Source organism: Gallinula chloropus (genome assembly GCF_964237585.1).
Source record: "Gallinula chloropus genome assembly, chromosome: 4".
Classification (NCBI taxonomy): domain Eukaryota; kingdom Metazoa; phylum Chordata; class Aves; order Gruiformes; family Rallidae; genus Gallinula; species Gallinula chloropus.
In genome coordinates, this window is record NC_140088.1 from 12,299,668 (window position 1) to 12,313,396 (window position 13,729).

Genomic DNA, 13,729 nt, shown 5'->3' on the forward strand with positions numbered 1-13,729 from the left:
AACTCATTTCCTCTTCAATTCTCACTTCAAGTTCACGTCCAGCACAGAGGTACTCGGCTCAGGTCCTCATGTCACCACTGACTTAGACAACCTGAGTTTCTCTCATTCTCTTTCACGGAAGTAAGCCTAGGTGCAACCTGTGAGGAACTGATCAGAATACTGGTCTAAGCTTAAAGGAAGGAAAAAGGCAGGAAAAAGGCAGGAAAAAGAAGTGCATCAAGGTCAGTTCCAGTGTGGATCAGTTCCTCAATCCAGTTCACAAATACTGGGCTATACTAACGGAAGAAGGTACACAAGGTTAAGAGGAAATGAGCAGCAGTAAAACTCTGTATTTTGTGCAGCTGGAATAGTTTATGCCAGTTTAAAGCACTTCTAGAAATACAGTCTTTGTTTCACTTGATGATATCCTCTACCACCTCTTCCTATTTGTGCTACTGAACTCACACAATCCCTTTGTTTACCGCCAGAAATATTCGTATTTTCAAACCATGTAAGCCTTTATTTTACTCATCTTTACTTTCTCATGGTATTTTTTCCCATTTCAGAAAAAAATACATTTAATACGTCTCCATAGCATTTTCTTTTTTTCTATCTCTTTTAAGATTTCTACATTACCTTCCAATATGCAAAACTATGTACAAACAAATAAAGAAACTTAGTTAAGGTACAGCTGTGCCTTCATTGTTTCTAATTTAATACACACATACATGTATCTCCTATAAGAAATGTGGCTTTCATACCTGTGTTTTCAGCAGGTCTTAAATTGGCTAGAGCAACAATCTGATGCCCAGCAGCAACACACTGCATCATATTATAACAGCTGTCCTTCCCACCACTGTAAGAAAAAGAAAATAGTGGCAATTAGAAGTATTGCTAAAAGTTTCTTCCCTTAGGACTTCTGTCTAACTACTTAAAAATTAATACCATCAGAGATAGTTATAAAGTTCTGAAATTAAAAAAAGGTTGCAAAATATTAGCATAGGAAAAGGATTATTTCACCACACTTTTACTATATATATATATTGTATGTAATACAGTATCCATAAAGCACACATTCAGTTCTGTATCTTATTACTAATCTGAGAGGTTCCATCAAGAAAAGCCACTTAGACTGGAATCCCTCCAGAATGAGGACTGTCTTCTACTGCAAAGACAAATGACTCTGCACTTATTACTAGATAACTTGGATTAAAAACACAGTATCTGCTCCAGACAGTTGCCAGCATTAGCAATCTTTATAAATGAAGACTGTCATGTTAGGAATAACATTTATCCTTCATGGCACCCTTTGCCTAAAGTTTCGACATTTTTACTTCCCATTCTCAAAAGCTGTAATTATTACAGGCAGGAGGTTCAGTTCACACTGCAATAAACATACAAACATTGCAAATAAAAATAATTATTGCTGATTAAAAAAGAAAACCCAACCAACCAACCACAACAACAAAACAAACTCCAAACAGAACAATTATTCTCTGAGGCCTAAAAAGATACTCTAACATGAGGAAGACAATTAATTTTGACATTCATTCAAGATCTACTGGAACTTTTCCCCTCTATCAATGAGAAAAGAATCTTCCTCTCTTGATGTAGCTGAAACATTGTATTTTCATGGATTTTAATCACTATCAAAAGAAACACTACAGTCTAACAATAAAGCTAAGAGTGCTCTAAAATGCACACTGCTTACAAAATCCATGTTCAGACTCGCAGCCTTCAAATTACAACTTCAGGTGGAGATTCTGTGCAGCTTCTTTAAATGCCAAGGCACAAAACCCAGTCTGGGGAAGGAACTGGCACAGACATCTAGACAGGCTCTGTAAAACTGCATCTTGCTTTACAGTCATTGAAACACGGACAGGCGAACAGATAGTACAAACAGTCCTTGCTGCAACAGACTGGCAGTTTCCTTGTGACCAGCCAATTACTAATAAACTTCAGCATTTCCAACAAAAAGTTCTCATTTTTATCTAGTGTGTAACAGAACTATAACTGTACAGCTTTTCCCCCCTCAATTTCTGCTTTTATCCATGTTCAAATTCTGTCTGCTGACCTTAATTTGACATATAGCTCAAACTTAAAGTAGAAATAGCATAAATAAAATGGCATTCTTTTGTACTGAACAGATTTTTGTAAAGCAATTGCTTGTGTTTCAGAGCTATAGAACTAAATATCAACATGATAATAGATCCCCAATTTGAAAATCCAACTCTACCTGACATTATTCTCATGTCTGACTACACCTTTCTTCTAACCTATATGTGGATCAAAAAAAAAGCCTTTAAAAATCACTTATTCATTAATTCTGGATACTGTGCTTGATAGCTTGAAAATGTAGTTAGTATTCACTTCATAATGTGAAATTCCAGGCTTACCAGAATCATGAGACAAAGGTTCTTTTCTTTTTGAATGACTTAATTCTAAAAAAAAATAAAAAAAAGCCTCCTACTAGTTCTGATGTCAACTCAAAACACACCTTCACAAAAATAACATAATTGCCTATGCTGTTTATAGCATTTCAGTATTTTTTAATAAAAATTTAAAAGGACAATAGAACAAATCTATTAGTCTTTTCATTTATCAAAAAAATGATGTCAAGATGATGCTACATTCAGATATCCCACATTTGACCACCAATTGCTTGACTGAAATTTGTCGAGTGCTCACTGGATCACAAGCTATTGCATATTGTTTGCTGCATTACTGTTACCATGGCCCTACAAACTACCTGTGCCAAGAAACAAAACAGTGCCTACCTACTAGGCCTTCTAATCTAGCTGTAATACACTTAATGGTTAAGACTAATGATGCCAGACAGCCCATGCTGTGGGACAAAGGTGGACCCAGCACAGTCCCAGCCTGGCTGTTGTCTAATAGATTGTAACAAAAAAAACCCAACCACCACACACAGACACACACAAAAATAAACCAAAAAACCCCCAAAAGCTTTAAGAAGACAAATGTAAACAGGTGCTGAGATAGCTTGGAGACTCCTCTCAATACACAGAAAAAAAAAATCAGAAGGCTTTTTTTGTAGAAAACTGCATGAAGTCAGACCATGGTCAGTGTTAGCTTTGACAATGTCACAGGTATGTTAACAGGTAGGCTTATAATCAAAATACCAGAAGAAAAAAAATACTGTAACCATAAAGACACAGATCCATAAAAGACTTCTGAGCAAAATTCCTTTCTATTGACAAGTATAACCATTTACAGCAAGAAAAGTCTAGAAGAATTAGAGTTGACAAACCTCGTATTTCAGGTAGAAGACTGGCTTTAAAATGTCTATGCTTTAGCACAAAACACAATACAGGATTTACCTCATAAATACCACCTTAAAGCAAGACTATCAACTTTAAGTGTGGCCAACACTTTAGAGGAAAAAGAAACAGGTTAAAATAGTTTTATATATAATGCTGACCTTTACAAAAGTAAGAAGCACTTTTCAAATACTTTTCCCCCTCTGATCTTTGAGGCTAGCTCTGTTACAAAGATTTCAAACACTTTGATGTCTCTTTAAAACTCTTAAAACTATTACTGAAACTAAATCCATCCTTGTAAAATTGCCCATTAAAAGAGCAATTGTGTTAGAAACCTGGTTTTAGGATTTTATTTCATCCTGCCTTTTAACACATTCCTCTGCTCAGAGAGTATCAAAATAAATAAATAAACCTGGAAGAAAAAAATCTTATCTGTAAAACAAGAAAAAGCACTAAAGTTGATTTTCCTACTCTGTATTTCAGCAAATCTTGAAGAATGCACATAATATTTGCTGTACATTTTCCTCTTTGGATGATGTTTGGAATGACTTGTACTTGTGGTCAAACCTGAGTTTCAACAAGGTTTGATATTAGACAATGTCTGACAGAATTTAATACATTAAATGTTAAGACATCAGTAAATAGCTACTGCACCTCAAGACAAAACTACATTGCTCACATCTACACAATCCTTTTCTAATTACAGGTTTCCCAGGTTTTGTTTTTTTTTTTTTAAATTAACTATTTTTCTCAATAGAACACACCTGTCCCAGTCAGAAAATGTTCATCTCTCTAAAAAAAAACAAAACAAAACCAAAGAAACCCTAATCATTTACAGTACAAGAACTACAGAAAGTGACAAAAAGCAGCAGGAGTGTGGGGAACACAAATACAGCAGTCCCTGACTGACAGAGCTGCGTCCAAACGCAACTAGTTAAATAAGTAAGGCTCATCTCTTTAAAAATGAGCGGAATGAAATGTAACACTAGGAAAACCTCTCGTTAAGAGTTCAGAAAAGTTATCCTAAGAGAGCTTAAGACATTTGGAAAGGAAAAGCCCCTGGAATTTCAACTGCAGATGAGCCTAACTCCCTCTAAGTGGAACAAACGCAGCAGAGGTTCTGCACCCTCAGGGGTGTAGCTTGTCGCAAAGGTTGCCCCCCCCCCGCCCCCCAACAGGCCGGCAGCGGCGACTTGGGCCCCTCTCGCCCCGCAGCCTGCACGGCCCCGCTCTCTGCGCACTGGAGAAGGGCTAACTCGAGAGACCGGGATAACGGGGACCAAGCGACCGGGAAAAAGAATGCTGGGTGCTGTTTCCTGTGGTTGGGGTTTATTTTGGGGGGAGCTTGCGTTTATTTTTAACGGACACTAGTTCTCGCGCGTCCTGGGAATAAGGGAAAAGCAGAAGGGAAATTGTTACAGCTTTACCCTGCCTCACCCCAGCACTCGAACGCAGCCAGCCCGCGGGAAGCAGCCGGCAACGCGACCGCGAGCTCTGAGGAAGAGACATCCGCAGCTCGGTCGCTCCGCGCCAGAGGGGCGGGGGGCAGGAAACGCATAGGCGGGAAGAGCGGGGGCGGGAGGGTTTCCCAGGCCGCGCTGGGTGGAGCGCGACCCCCAAGCTGCTCCCGGGCGGGCTCGGCCTCTCCCCCGCGCCCTCCCTCCGGCACAACCCTCCACCTGCGAGACGCCTCTCGCTTGCCCACACGGGCGCTCCCTCAGCCCGTTACCTGATTAAAGCCACTACTCTCATGTTGCTCACGGGCCCGGGGGTGCGTAACACTAACAGGGAGGTGCGTGACAGCTGCGAAGTGCAGCGGGGTAGCGGCCCGGCCACCGTGAGCCGCGCACGCCGCTGTTTCCTCCGTTGCTACCGCTTTGCCGCCTCCCTTCAGCGGACCCTCCTTCCCGGGCAGGCCGGGAGACTGCCTGAGCAACGGGCTGGCAGGGCAGGCGGACGCCTCTCTGGCCCCGGGAGAGGCACGCTGCCCCTACCGAGGCCCTGAGAGCCAGCGGGACAGCAGCAACCGGCTGCAGCCCAAACGAGGGCAGGGTGGAAGGCGCAGCCGCGGAGGCAGTGAGCGGGACGCCTATGGAGGGCAGGGCGGCCGCGCTGGTAGGCCCAGGCGGGCCGCCTGCTTGCCGCCGGGGCTGCTGTATGAGGCAAGCGCGCCCGCCAGATCGCCCCAGCGCTCCTGTCTCTTCTTCCTGCCCGCCTTTTCTCTCCTGCGAGCAGCAGCGGACCTGTTCTAAGCGACTTTGTGTAGGGAATGGGAGCGACCAAATGAAGTCCGTCCCCTTCCCCTGAGGGGGCAGCCGGGGGACTGCGGGGTGTAGTCGTACCCCGGCTTCACTGCGGCCCTCTTGAGTGGAGGAAATGCTGAGGGGCTTCAAAAGCCGCAGACCCATCGTAATTGCGTCTGCGGTAGCCGGAGTCCGGCGTGAGCGCTTCCAGCTGCCCTGGGCGGCCGCTCGGTCAACCAGTGTGTCTCACCCGCCGGTGGCAGGAGAGCGGCGCTCCCTCAGCCCCTCCCTTCGCCCTTCCTGGGGGGCTGACGAAGGGGGCCCGTTCCGAATCGTCGCGGTGCCCCCAGCAGCCCGTGTGGAGGGGCTGGAGTTGAACGGAAGCAGGTAGGAAGAGGAGAATGGCCTCCCGGCTGCCTTGCCGAAGGCCTCAGCACTCGCCTAGGAGCACAGAATGTCCAGCTGCACCCTCGGGCTCAGCTGCTTGTGCAGACAAAAATACCTGTTTTGTCGTGTGATCTCTGGTGTGGGCCAGTTTTCTGAGCAGTGCTGCGGTAGATGCATATGACACACACCACTCTGGGTTTGCAGGCTCAATCAATGAAAAACTTACCTGCGTGCCCCAGTCTCTGAACCCAGATGCAGTCTTATTTCTCCTAAGCCATAGGACAAACCTGTGGGTTAGTTCTGCCAGTGAGTCCATATTGCTTAGCAAAAGTCTTATACCACCAGATAAAGCTGCTGCTGGGGGTATCACGGGAGTGTTTTGAGCAGTGGTCTGAGGGCCCACCGCTCTCCAAACTTCGATTGAAAGGGCCTGTGGGCCCAAAATGGGGACAAGGAGCCTCTGGTGTGTTGTTGGTTGCTCACTCTTGCTTCAGCCTGGTGTGTTAAGGTCAGCTGGACAAATGCTGTGTCCCAGGGTGAGCCTGTCTTCATCTGTGGTGTCACCGCTGATGTCTGTGATCCAACCTGTGAATTGGCAGTCGCCAGGAATGCTGATTCTTGGCTCCTACTGAATTGAGTGGCAGCAACCGATTCAGTTAATGTAAAAAGCTTTGTTCCTTAGGGATGAAGCGTATGCTTTATGCATTGTGAGTGCTAACTTAGAAGTCCCCTGTAACATATTATATAATGCTATATAACAATCTGTACCAATCAAAACTCTGAAAATCAAGTTCCTTGCACAGAACTGTCTGTGAAGTTTCCAGGAAGGGAAAAAATGGAAGAAAATTGAAGACGAAAATATTTTAAGGAAAAGCATTTTTTTAATAGCAAGAAATACACCAAAACAAATGCATAGGCAAATACATAAGTTTTTTTTATTTACAGCTCATGAAACAGTTTGGAGGCTTTTTTTTTAGTGCGATGTGACACTGCACATTATTTGTACAGTAAGTCACTGGAACTTCCAAAATAGGAGTGGATAATTATGGGCAGATATGAAGGTGATGATATGCCTTCCTAACTTTTGAAAAGTTAGGAAGTGACAATCAGCATTAAACTTACTTGATAGGTAGTTACGAAGAGGTAATAATCACAATATAGATTTTTCTGCATAGGATTAATTATAAAAGCATATGTTTTAAAAAATAATCCTCAGTTCATACTTAGGCCAGCACAGGGCAACCATTACTAGACACAATATTTGACTTATATTGGAATTATTTACAGGACAGTTGGATTTCCTTTTAGTTTAGTGACAATGACTTAATACACCCTTAAAAAGGTTTTTCTGCTCTTCAGGACATCGTAGATGATCTGAAAGAGGGTTACTTGGATGTGAAATTCTGCTGAAATGGCAGGGACTTTAGTAGGGCATTGGGGCTTCTTTTTTTGTCTCAGAACCACGATAGAAACCTGTTCTGAATCAAAACTGTAAATCCAGTGTACTCAGATTTAAGCAGAGGTTACTAAATTGAATAAAGCAATACTGTATAATACATGAACTGGTAGAAAATAACCACAACTCTGAGGAACTATAAAAACACCTGAACAAAGGTATTCGATTTATTGGGGGAAAAAAATAATACATCACCTCTCTCTGGGTTTGAAAGAAATTTTTTTTATTATCACAAGAATAGTTCAGCTAGTAGTTGTGAACACTGAAAAGAATAATTTCCAATAATAGCAATGATACATGGAAAGTCTAAAACCATGTAAATAAGTTATTCTGTTGCCTTGACAAATGGAGAGGCCATAGAATCAGCTCTAATCACACAGCTTTATAACAAATACTCAAAAACTTGTAAAGCTTTTTTCTAAGTAACATTGTTAGAAGATCTGGAAAAGATAATAACTCTGAAGCCCCCTATTTTCTCAAGAGGTCTGTTATTATTAAACTATTCTGATACAATGTTCCTGCTTTTTCAGCAGATGGTTCTATTGCTTTCAGTTTTACAGCTTTCAGAAAAAAACAAATTTCCACTTACAAGTCAGGCTTCTTTGAAGTAGAAGTTACATATGACACTGCAGGACCAAAGTCTGCTTCATTTGCTAGTGAGACTGGAGTTTTTGCTTCCATTTGATGAAGACATCAGTAGTTATTTGCACAAATAAAAATGTGGGATTTGGCTCCCAGAATTTGTGAAATATGTCAAAACTGAATTAGTAAAGTGGGGCTTTAAAACAAATCTGTATTTTACCCAAAAAAGATGCTGCTTTCAGATTATTTGGAATGTATTCAGTGAGAAAATCTGCTTGCTCTCACTCACCTGATGAAATACCTATGGTGTAGTGTCACTGCTCTTAAAAAGCTCTGCCATAGTACAGTGGACAAAAGGCAGTGCATCATCTCTCAAGCTGATTGCCCCAAGACATTCTGCTATATTGCTGCAGCAGTTGAAACAATAAAATTCACCAAAGATGCCTTTCTTCTCAGGGAAGTACTGGCTAGTTTGTACAGAAAGCCAGCAATGGCTCAGTGCTTCTTTCTCACCCTTTTTCTGCCTAGAAAGTTGAAAATAATTATAATGAATTAATATAACTGGAGGAACCTGTCAGAGGATTAAAAAACGCTATGCAGTATCCCTAACGATCTGGAATAGTTAATTAAGTTCTCTTATAAATGAGTTCCAAAAATAACTTACTTTCAGTAAGTTATTCTGAGAAACAGTCACTTTAGCATACCTGAGCTACAGTGCCTATTAGAAAAGGGCCAATTACCCAGTGATTGGCAGTTAAAGGTGAACTGCTGCAGTTCTTAATTAAAAGATTTCCTATTATAATCACCAGTAAGTAACAGAATACTGCATATATAAAGCAGACGTAATGTTAGAGGAGTATTTCCATTTTGAAACAAAGATTTTGAAATCGCTTCTACATTTGTTTACCATTCCAAGTCCAAACTGGGAATGTACGGCTTTCACTGGTGTAGGTGGCAACATGTGGCTATTGCCCCTCATTAGGGTGTCCTGCTCTGACTCTCATGTAGTCAGAGGTGTTTGCCTCATCAAACCGGTGGCAGAGTTTTTGCTGTTGTTAATACCCAAAGTTCTTTATGCAGTACAGAAGAATTATTTGAGATTTCACAGGAGGATGATTTCTGTCTTTTTAACTAACAAACTGGGTGCAGAGTTCACTGACAACTTGCCCGAATTTTCACTTACTTCACATTAAACAGGGTATTGTCAACTCTTCCATGAGATACACTGGAATTAAATTTTGAGAAAAAAACCAACTATCTTGGAAGCATGCGATGTATCAAAGTATCACTAAGGTCTGAATGAAAGGTATTTCTCAGGAGGCGTATCTCTCCGTCCAGGTGTAGAAGGACTCAAGGTCATTCTGTCTACATTTCAAGCTCACCACATACAAAGAACTTTGTTCTTGAGTACTCCAGAACCATGCTAGCAGTGCATTATGGCCAGTACAGCCTCCTAAGGTTAGGTTGAACACCTTGTCACTCCTTTCAGCCTTTTTAAGACAGAAAAAGCCACACAGTATCTTCATTTCAATCTCCAGCTGTTCACACAGGTACGTCCCCAGTGACAGGCGCTGCATGGGAAGGATGACTTACTGGGCCTATGGGCTCCTAAGTGCTCCATATAATAGAAGTATATATACAGCTAATCCTGTAGTTCCTAGTATCTGATACGATGAGGCTTGTCATTTTCACAGGTCGTTTGGCTCTTTCCTTTGTCCTCTATATAGTATTCAAATAGACTCCTAACCTGTATTTATTAACCACTGCAAAAGAAACAGAATTTAGCCTAAGACAGACTAATACGTAAAGGTCCTTCCATGTATGATGATAGTTTTTCTGAGCTTTAGATTAACTTATTTTTCAACCAATCTTCATCAAGGCAATGACCTTATAAGGCCAGGCCTCCATCAAAATGACTGGTCCGTTTCCATTTCCAGCAGGCACTAGCACAAGGTAAAATTAATACTCACTGGCAACCAAACTATTTTTTTTGCTTGACTAGGTCTTTTTTCAGTATTTGAAATTTTTACTTTATTAATCACTAACATTAATTATCACCAAAACTGTCAAGTGTGACTGGCAAAATCCTTCATTTACTTTTTTCTCTTCAACTTAATCCATGGAATTTTAAGGTATTTTTCTCCGTGTAAACTCCTTCACTATTTTCAAGGGGAAAAAAAATATGTCTGAGCACCTCCAGGTCTCCTGTAGTACCAAAGGAGTTTCTATTTTACTTACATGTATTTTGATTGAAATGGAAAATGTAAGGGTGGACATTATATTTACATGTTAAAGAATTTTTATGTTCTCCTGTCCTTTTCTTACTTAAAAAGAGAAGTTTCTTAAAAATAAACATTTCTGGTTTAAAAATTTGCGTAAGTTTTAAATACAGAACAGAAGCCAAAACTATTCTAATGTTTCATTGTAGATCAGAGATGAATTTATTGTGAAGAAGTACATGTACAGGGTTTAAAACCAAGTCCCTGCTACCTAACAGGACACATTTCCTGTGAAGCTATATTAACTGCCAATAAAGACTCTGAAGATGGAAATCTTGGGAGTGTTTCTGTGTGTTAAAGACTGTGATCTCCTTTTAGCCATTTTGGAGGAGAAGAAAAAGATCTTTTAGACTCAATAATCCTTATAGTCCCTTCATCATCCAGCAACTTTGAATCTAAAGCTATGGGCTTTAATTTATCGGGAGTTAGCCGTCTATTCAGTGGCTGCAAAACACCCAGGGAAAATGTGGTCATGGATAATAAACCATGAGAACAGAGAGAAATTAGCTATCTAGTTAATGAGGTTAAGCTACAGTATCTTCTCCATCATCATGAGCTAAACCACTGGGATCATGTAGGCAGAAATGCCTGGGATACTTTTACAGAGACAGAGAAATTTGGAGCAATGGCTTTGAAACAGAAGAGTGAGGAGCTCGAACTGGTACAATGAAGATCTGAAAATGAACTACAGTGTCTTGTTATGGTGGTATATAATTTGGGATCATTGCAACAAGGTTTTGCAGTTCGGCACTGAGTAGGTTAAAGTTGCTGAAGTTTCAGGGAAATAAGCAAACAGACTCTTTTATGGCCTATTTGTTTCACTGCAAAAATCTTCCTGTACCAGAAAATATTTATAACATAACTTTAAGTAATAAAAATTACTGGTTTATCTCTTTTCCACTGTTCTTACTTTGTTCAATTTTGCCAGTACAAATAACGTTAGTAACTGTAACAATCAAAACATTTTTTAACTGTGATACATTTATTACTCCATTCATCTCACAGTCAGATTTTTCAAGAGAGATTTTAATCTTGTAAGTGTGGAGCTGTTTTGACCTAATTAGCAAAGTTGCAAGCTTAATTTGAAGTGATACAGAGAACGTATTTTATCACTGCAAAAAGAGGAACAAATCAATTGTAACTTTCAATGTCCCATTCAACTTCATTACATCGTATGCAGTATAAACCACTGATACAATATGCCTCTGATTTTGAGAGCTCAAGGAAGGGTGGCTGTGACAGTGCCCTTTGAAATAACATTGAAGCTTCAGCTCCCATGTCAACATCGGGCTCTAATCAGTGCTGCCTTTTTTGTTGCAGGGTCTTCCACCTTATAATTGACCCTGACATATGCTATTCACTCTACCCCTTGGCTTTGGACATACAACTCCTGTCATGGTCAATTATTAGGTGATAGAGCCTGCAACCACAGGGACCATTGCTTAAAATCATCCTACACAGTAAGCCCTGAAGTGACCAAATTCAAATCTAACTGGAGGGGAGAGGGGATCTACTCTTTGATAAAACTAATATTCTTTTCACTTCTATATAGAAAAATGTCAATTTCCATCATCCTATATGTTACGGAGACAAATGGTGACAGTGCTATTTCTGAAACAGGTTAAGGAGAAGTACAAAAGCCTTTACCAAACTCGACATACTCTGAAATGAGGAAATTGTCTGTACAAGCATACAGTATGCATAAAAATTAGATTACACTACATTTGAAAGGCAGATGAGAGTTTAAGAGTGACAAGTGGGCAAGTGCTAAAAATAAGGGCATGTTACTTCCTTTCCAACACTGCTTTGTCTGTATGCTTTCTTTGATGATGTTTAGGCTTTGAAGTAAAGAAATACTTTGCACGAGTCTGAAAGACACTTCTGACTACTATATCGATGAGAAATGGTTTTGAACAAAAAGATCTTTTCTAGCTGTCCCACTGGTTCTATAATGCCTGAGAAACTGGGGAGAGACAAAAACCAGGACACCTGATCTCTGGTCTTAGTGTAAGCATTGTGAGTTTGAAAAACATACAGTTTTGCAGTCATTGTATTACTGCAGTAACATCACAGAATCATTGCAACTTCAGAAATAAGAGCTGAATCGAGCAGAAGTTTACCATCCATCTGCAGAGATCTACTTGAAAGGCCAGTTTGTGACCCAGGGGTTCATCTCCCAGGTTCTCTGCCTGTAGTCACCTCTGCCATCAACTCAGAGGGACACGTATCTCTGTTTTTTGCTGCGTGAACGTTATTTTCAATTTGCTAGTTGCCGTTTTCTGATTTGGCAAATTTTTTTGTTTGCTCAGAGTTTTGGGGTCTGTTTTTGTAAAACCTGAAGGAAATTTTAATAGTCTATAGTCTTTTCAGCAGAAATTACTATCTACAGGAATTTTTCAATTATTTGTTTCACTGTTGACAGTTTACTTACTTCTCTTTTACCGAAACAACCCAGCTCAGAAATAATCCTTAAAAGACCTTTGCAGATCTGCTAAGTGTTACAGGTAATGCAAGAGAGAAAATTCTGCAAAATGTGATTTGGTGATATCTTTATTGCATATCTTAGCCGGAATAGACAAAGCTCTAAAGCTCTAATTAACATTCATACAATTATCTAAGTCTTTTAAAATCCCATCTGTACAGTTTGTCTTAATGATGTATACATAGCTTAGCCATCCCAATAAATACCAAGCACATACAATGCAACTGCTTTTAATTTCAGTCCTGCTGCTGATTAATGATGGAGTATACCCTAAGTGTTGTACATGTTCTGTATTACAATTGTACAGTTATCTTAAGAGTGGAACTCCTTCGTGCAAAAGTACACAGTCCTGCATATATCTGGGAGCTGTTACTCCAGCCACTGATCATACTCTGTGCAGTATCAAAACAAGTGAACTTTGAAAACTACAGTATTAGCTACATATTTGTGGCTTTGCCAGAATGTGTAACCTAGCTCATGTGTTTTTAAGACCAAATTTCCACACCTTCAGAATTAAAAAAAAAATTAAAATTGCTGTTCCTGGCATACCTGGTTTTTATCTACCCTGCACATAGCACATGACGTCTTAAACATTGTTTCACAGAAGAGTTAATTCAGCTTTCAGCAATCTGCAGTCTGTGAAGCAAGGAGAATAACTCCTGTCTGGTTTATTGTTTAAATCAGGATTGAATGTACTAATAGGGCTCTGTGAAGTACTCATTCCAATATATATAAAATGTATTTTTAAAATATTTCATCTCTGCAAAGGTCTCATCCTCTAAATAAGTGGAGCATCTCTATTGTGCTTGAAAAACAGAGGCAGGCAGTAGAGCCCAGAGATACTGGGACAGCAACAGTGATCTGAATCTTGGATTTTTTTTTCTCTGGTCCATAACTTGTTGATTGTTACATGATCATTCATGCGACTTCAGGTGCTCTTTGTTTCAGTTTCTCTGTGAAGCAGGCAGATTTGTAGGGGTTTAAAACTGTGCAAGTTGCAAACATTGTTGAAATAAGTATTAAAAAAGGGTATTCAGGAA

General features: G+C 40.3%; 1 protein-coding gene across 1 annotated transcript in view; it reads right to left on the reverse strand.

Moving 5' to 3' along the window:
• Window positions 1-5,110, reverse strand: part of DPH6 (diphthamine biosynthesis 6) — a gene marked incomplete at its 3' end in the record, with an annotated part of 195,995 nt that extends 190,885 nt beyond the window's left edge. The window contains exons 1-2 of the mRNA XM_084264228.1: window positions 4,990-5,110; window positions 741-835 (exon numbers count right to left, since the gene is read on the reverse strand). Of these exons, the coding sequence (XP_084120354.1) occupies window positions 741-835; window positions 4,990-5,012 (118 nt within the window). The 5' untranslated portion in view covers window positions 5,013-5,110. The remainder of the gene's footprint in view (window positions 1-740; window positions 836-4,989) is intronic.
• Window positions 5,111-13,729: the final 8,619 nt, after the last annotated feature.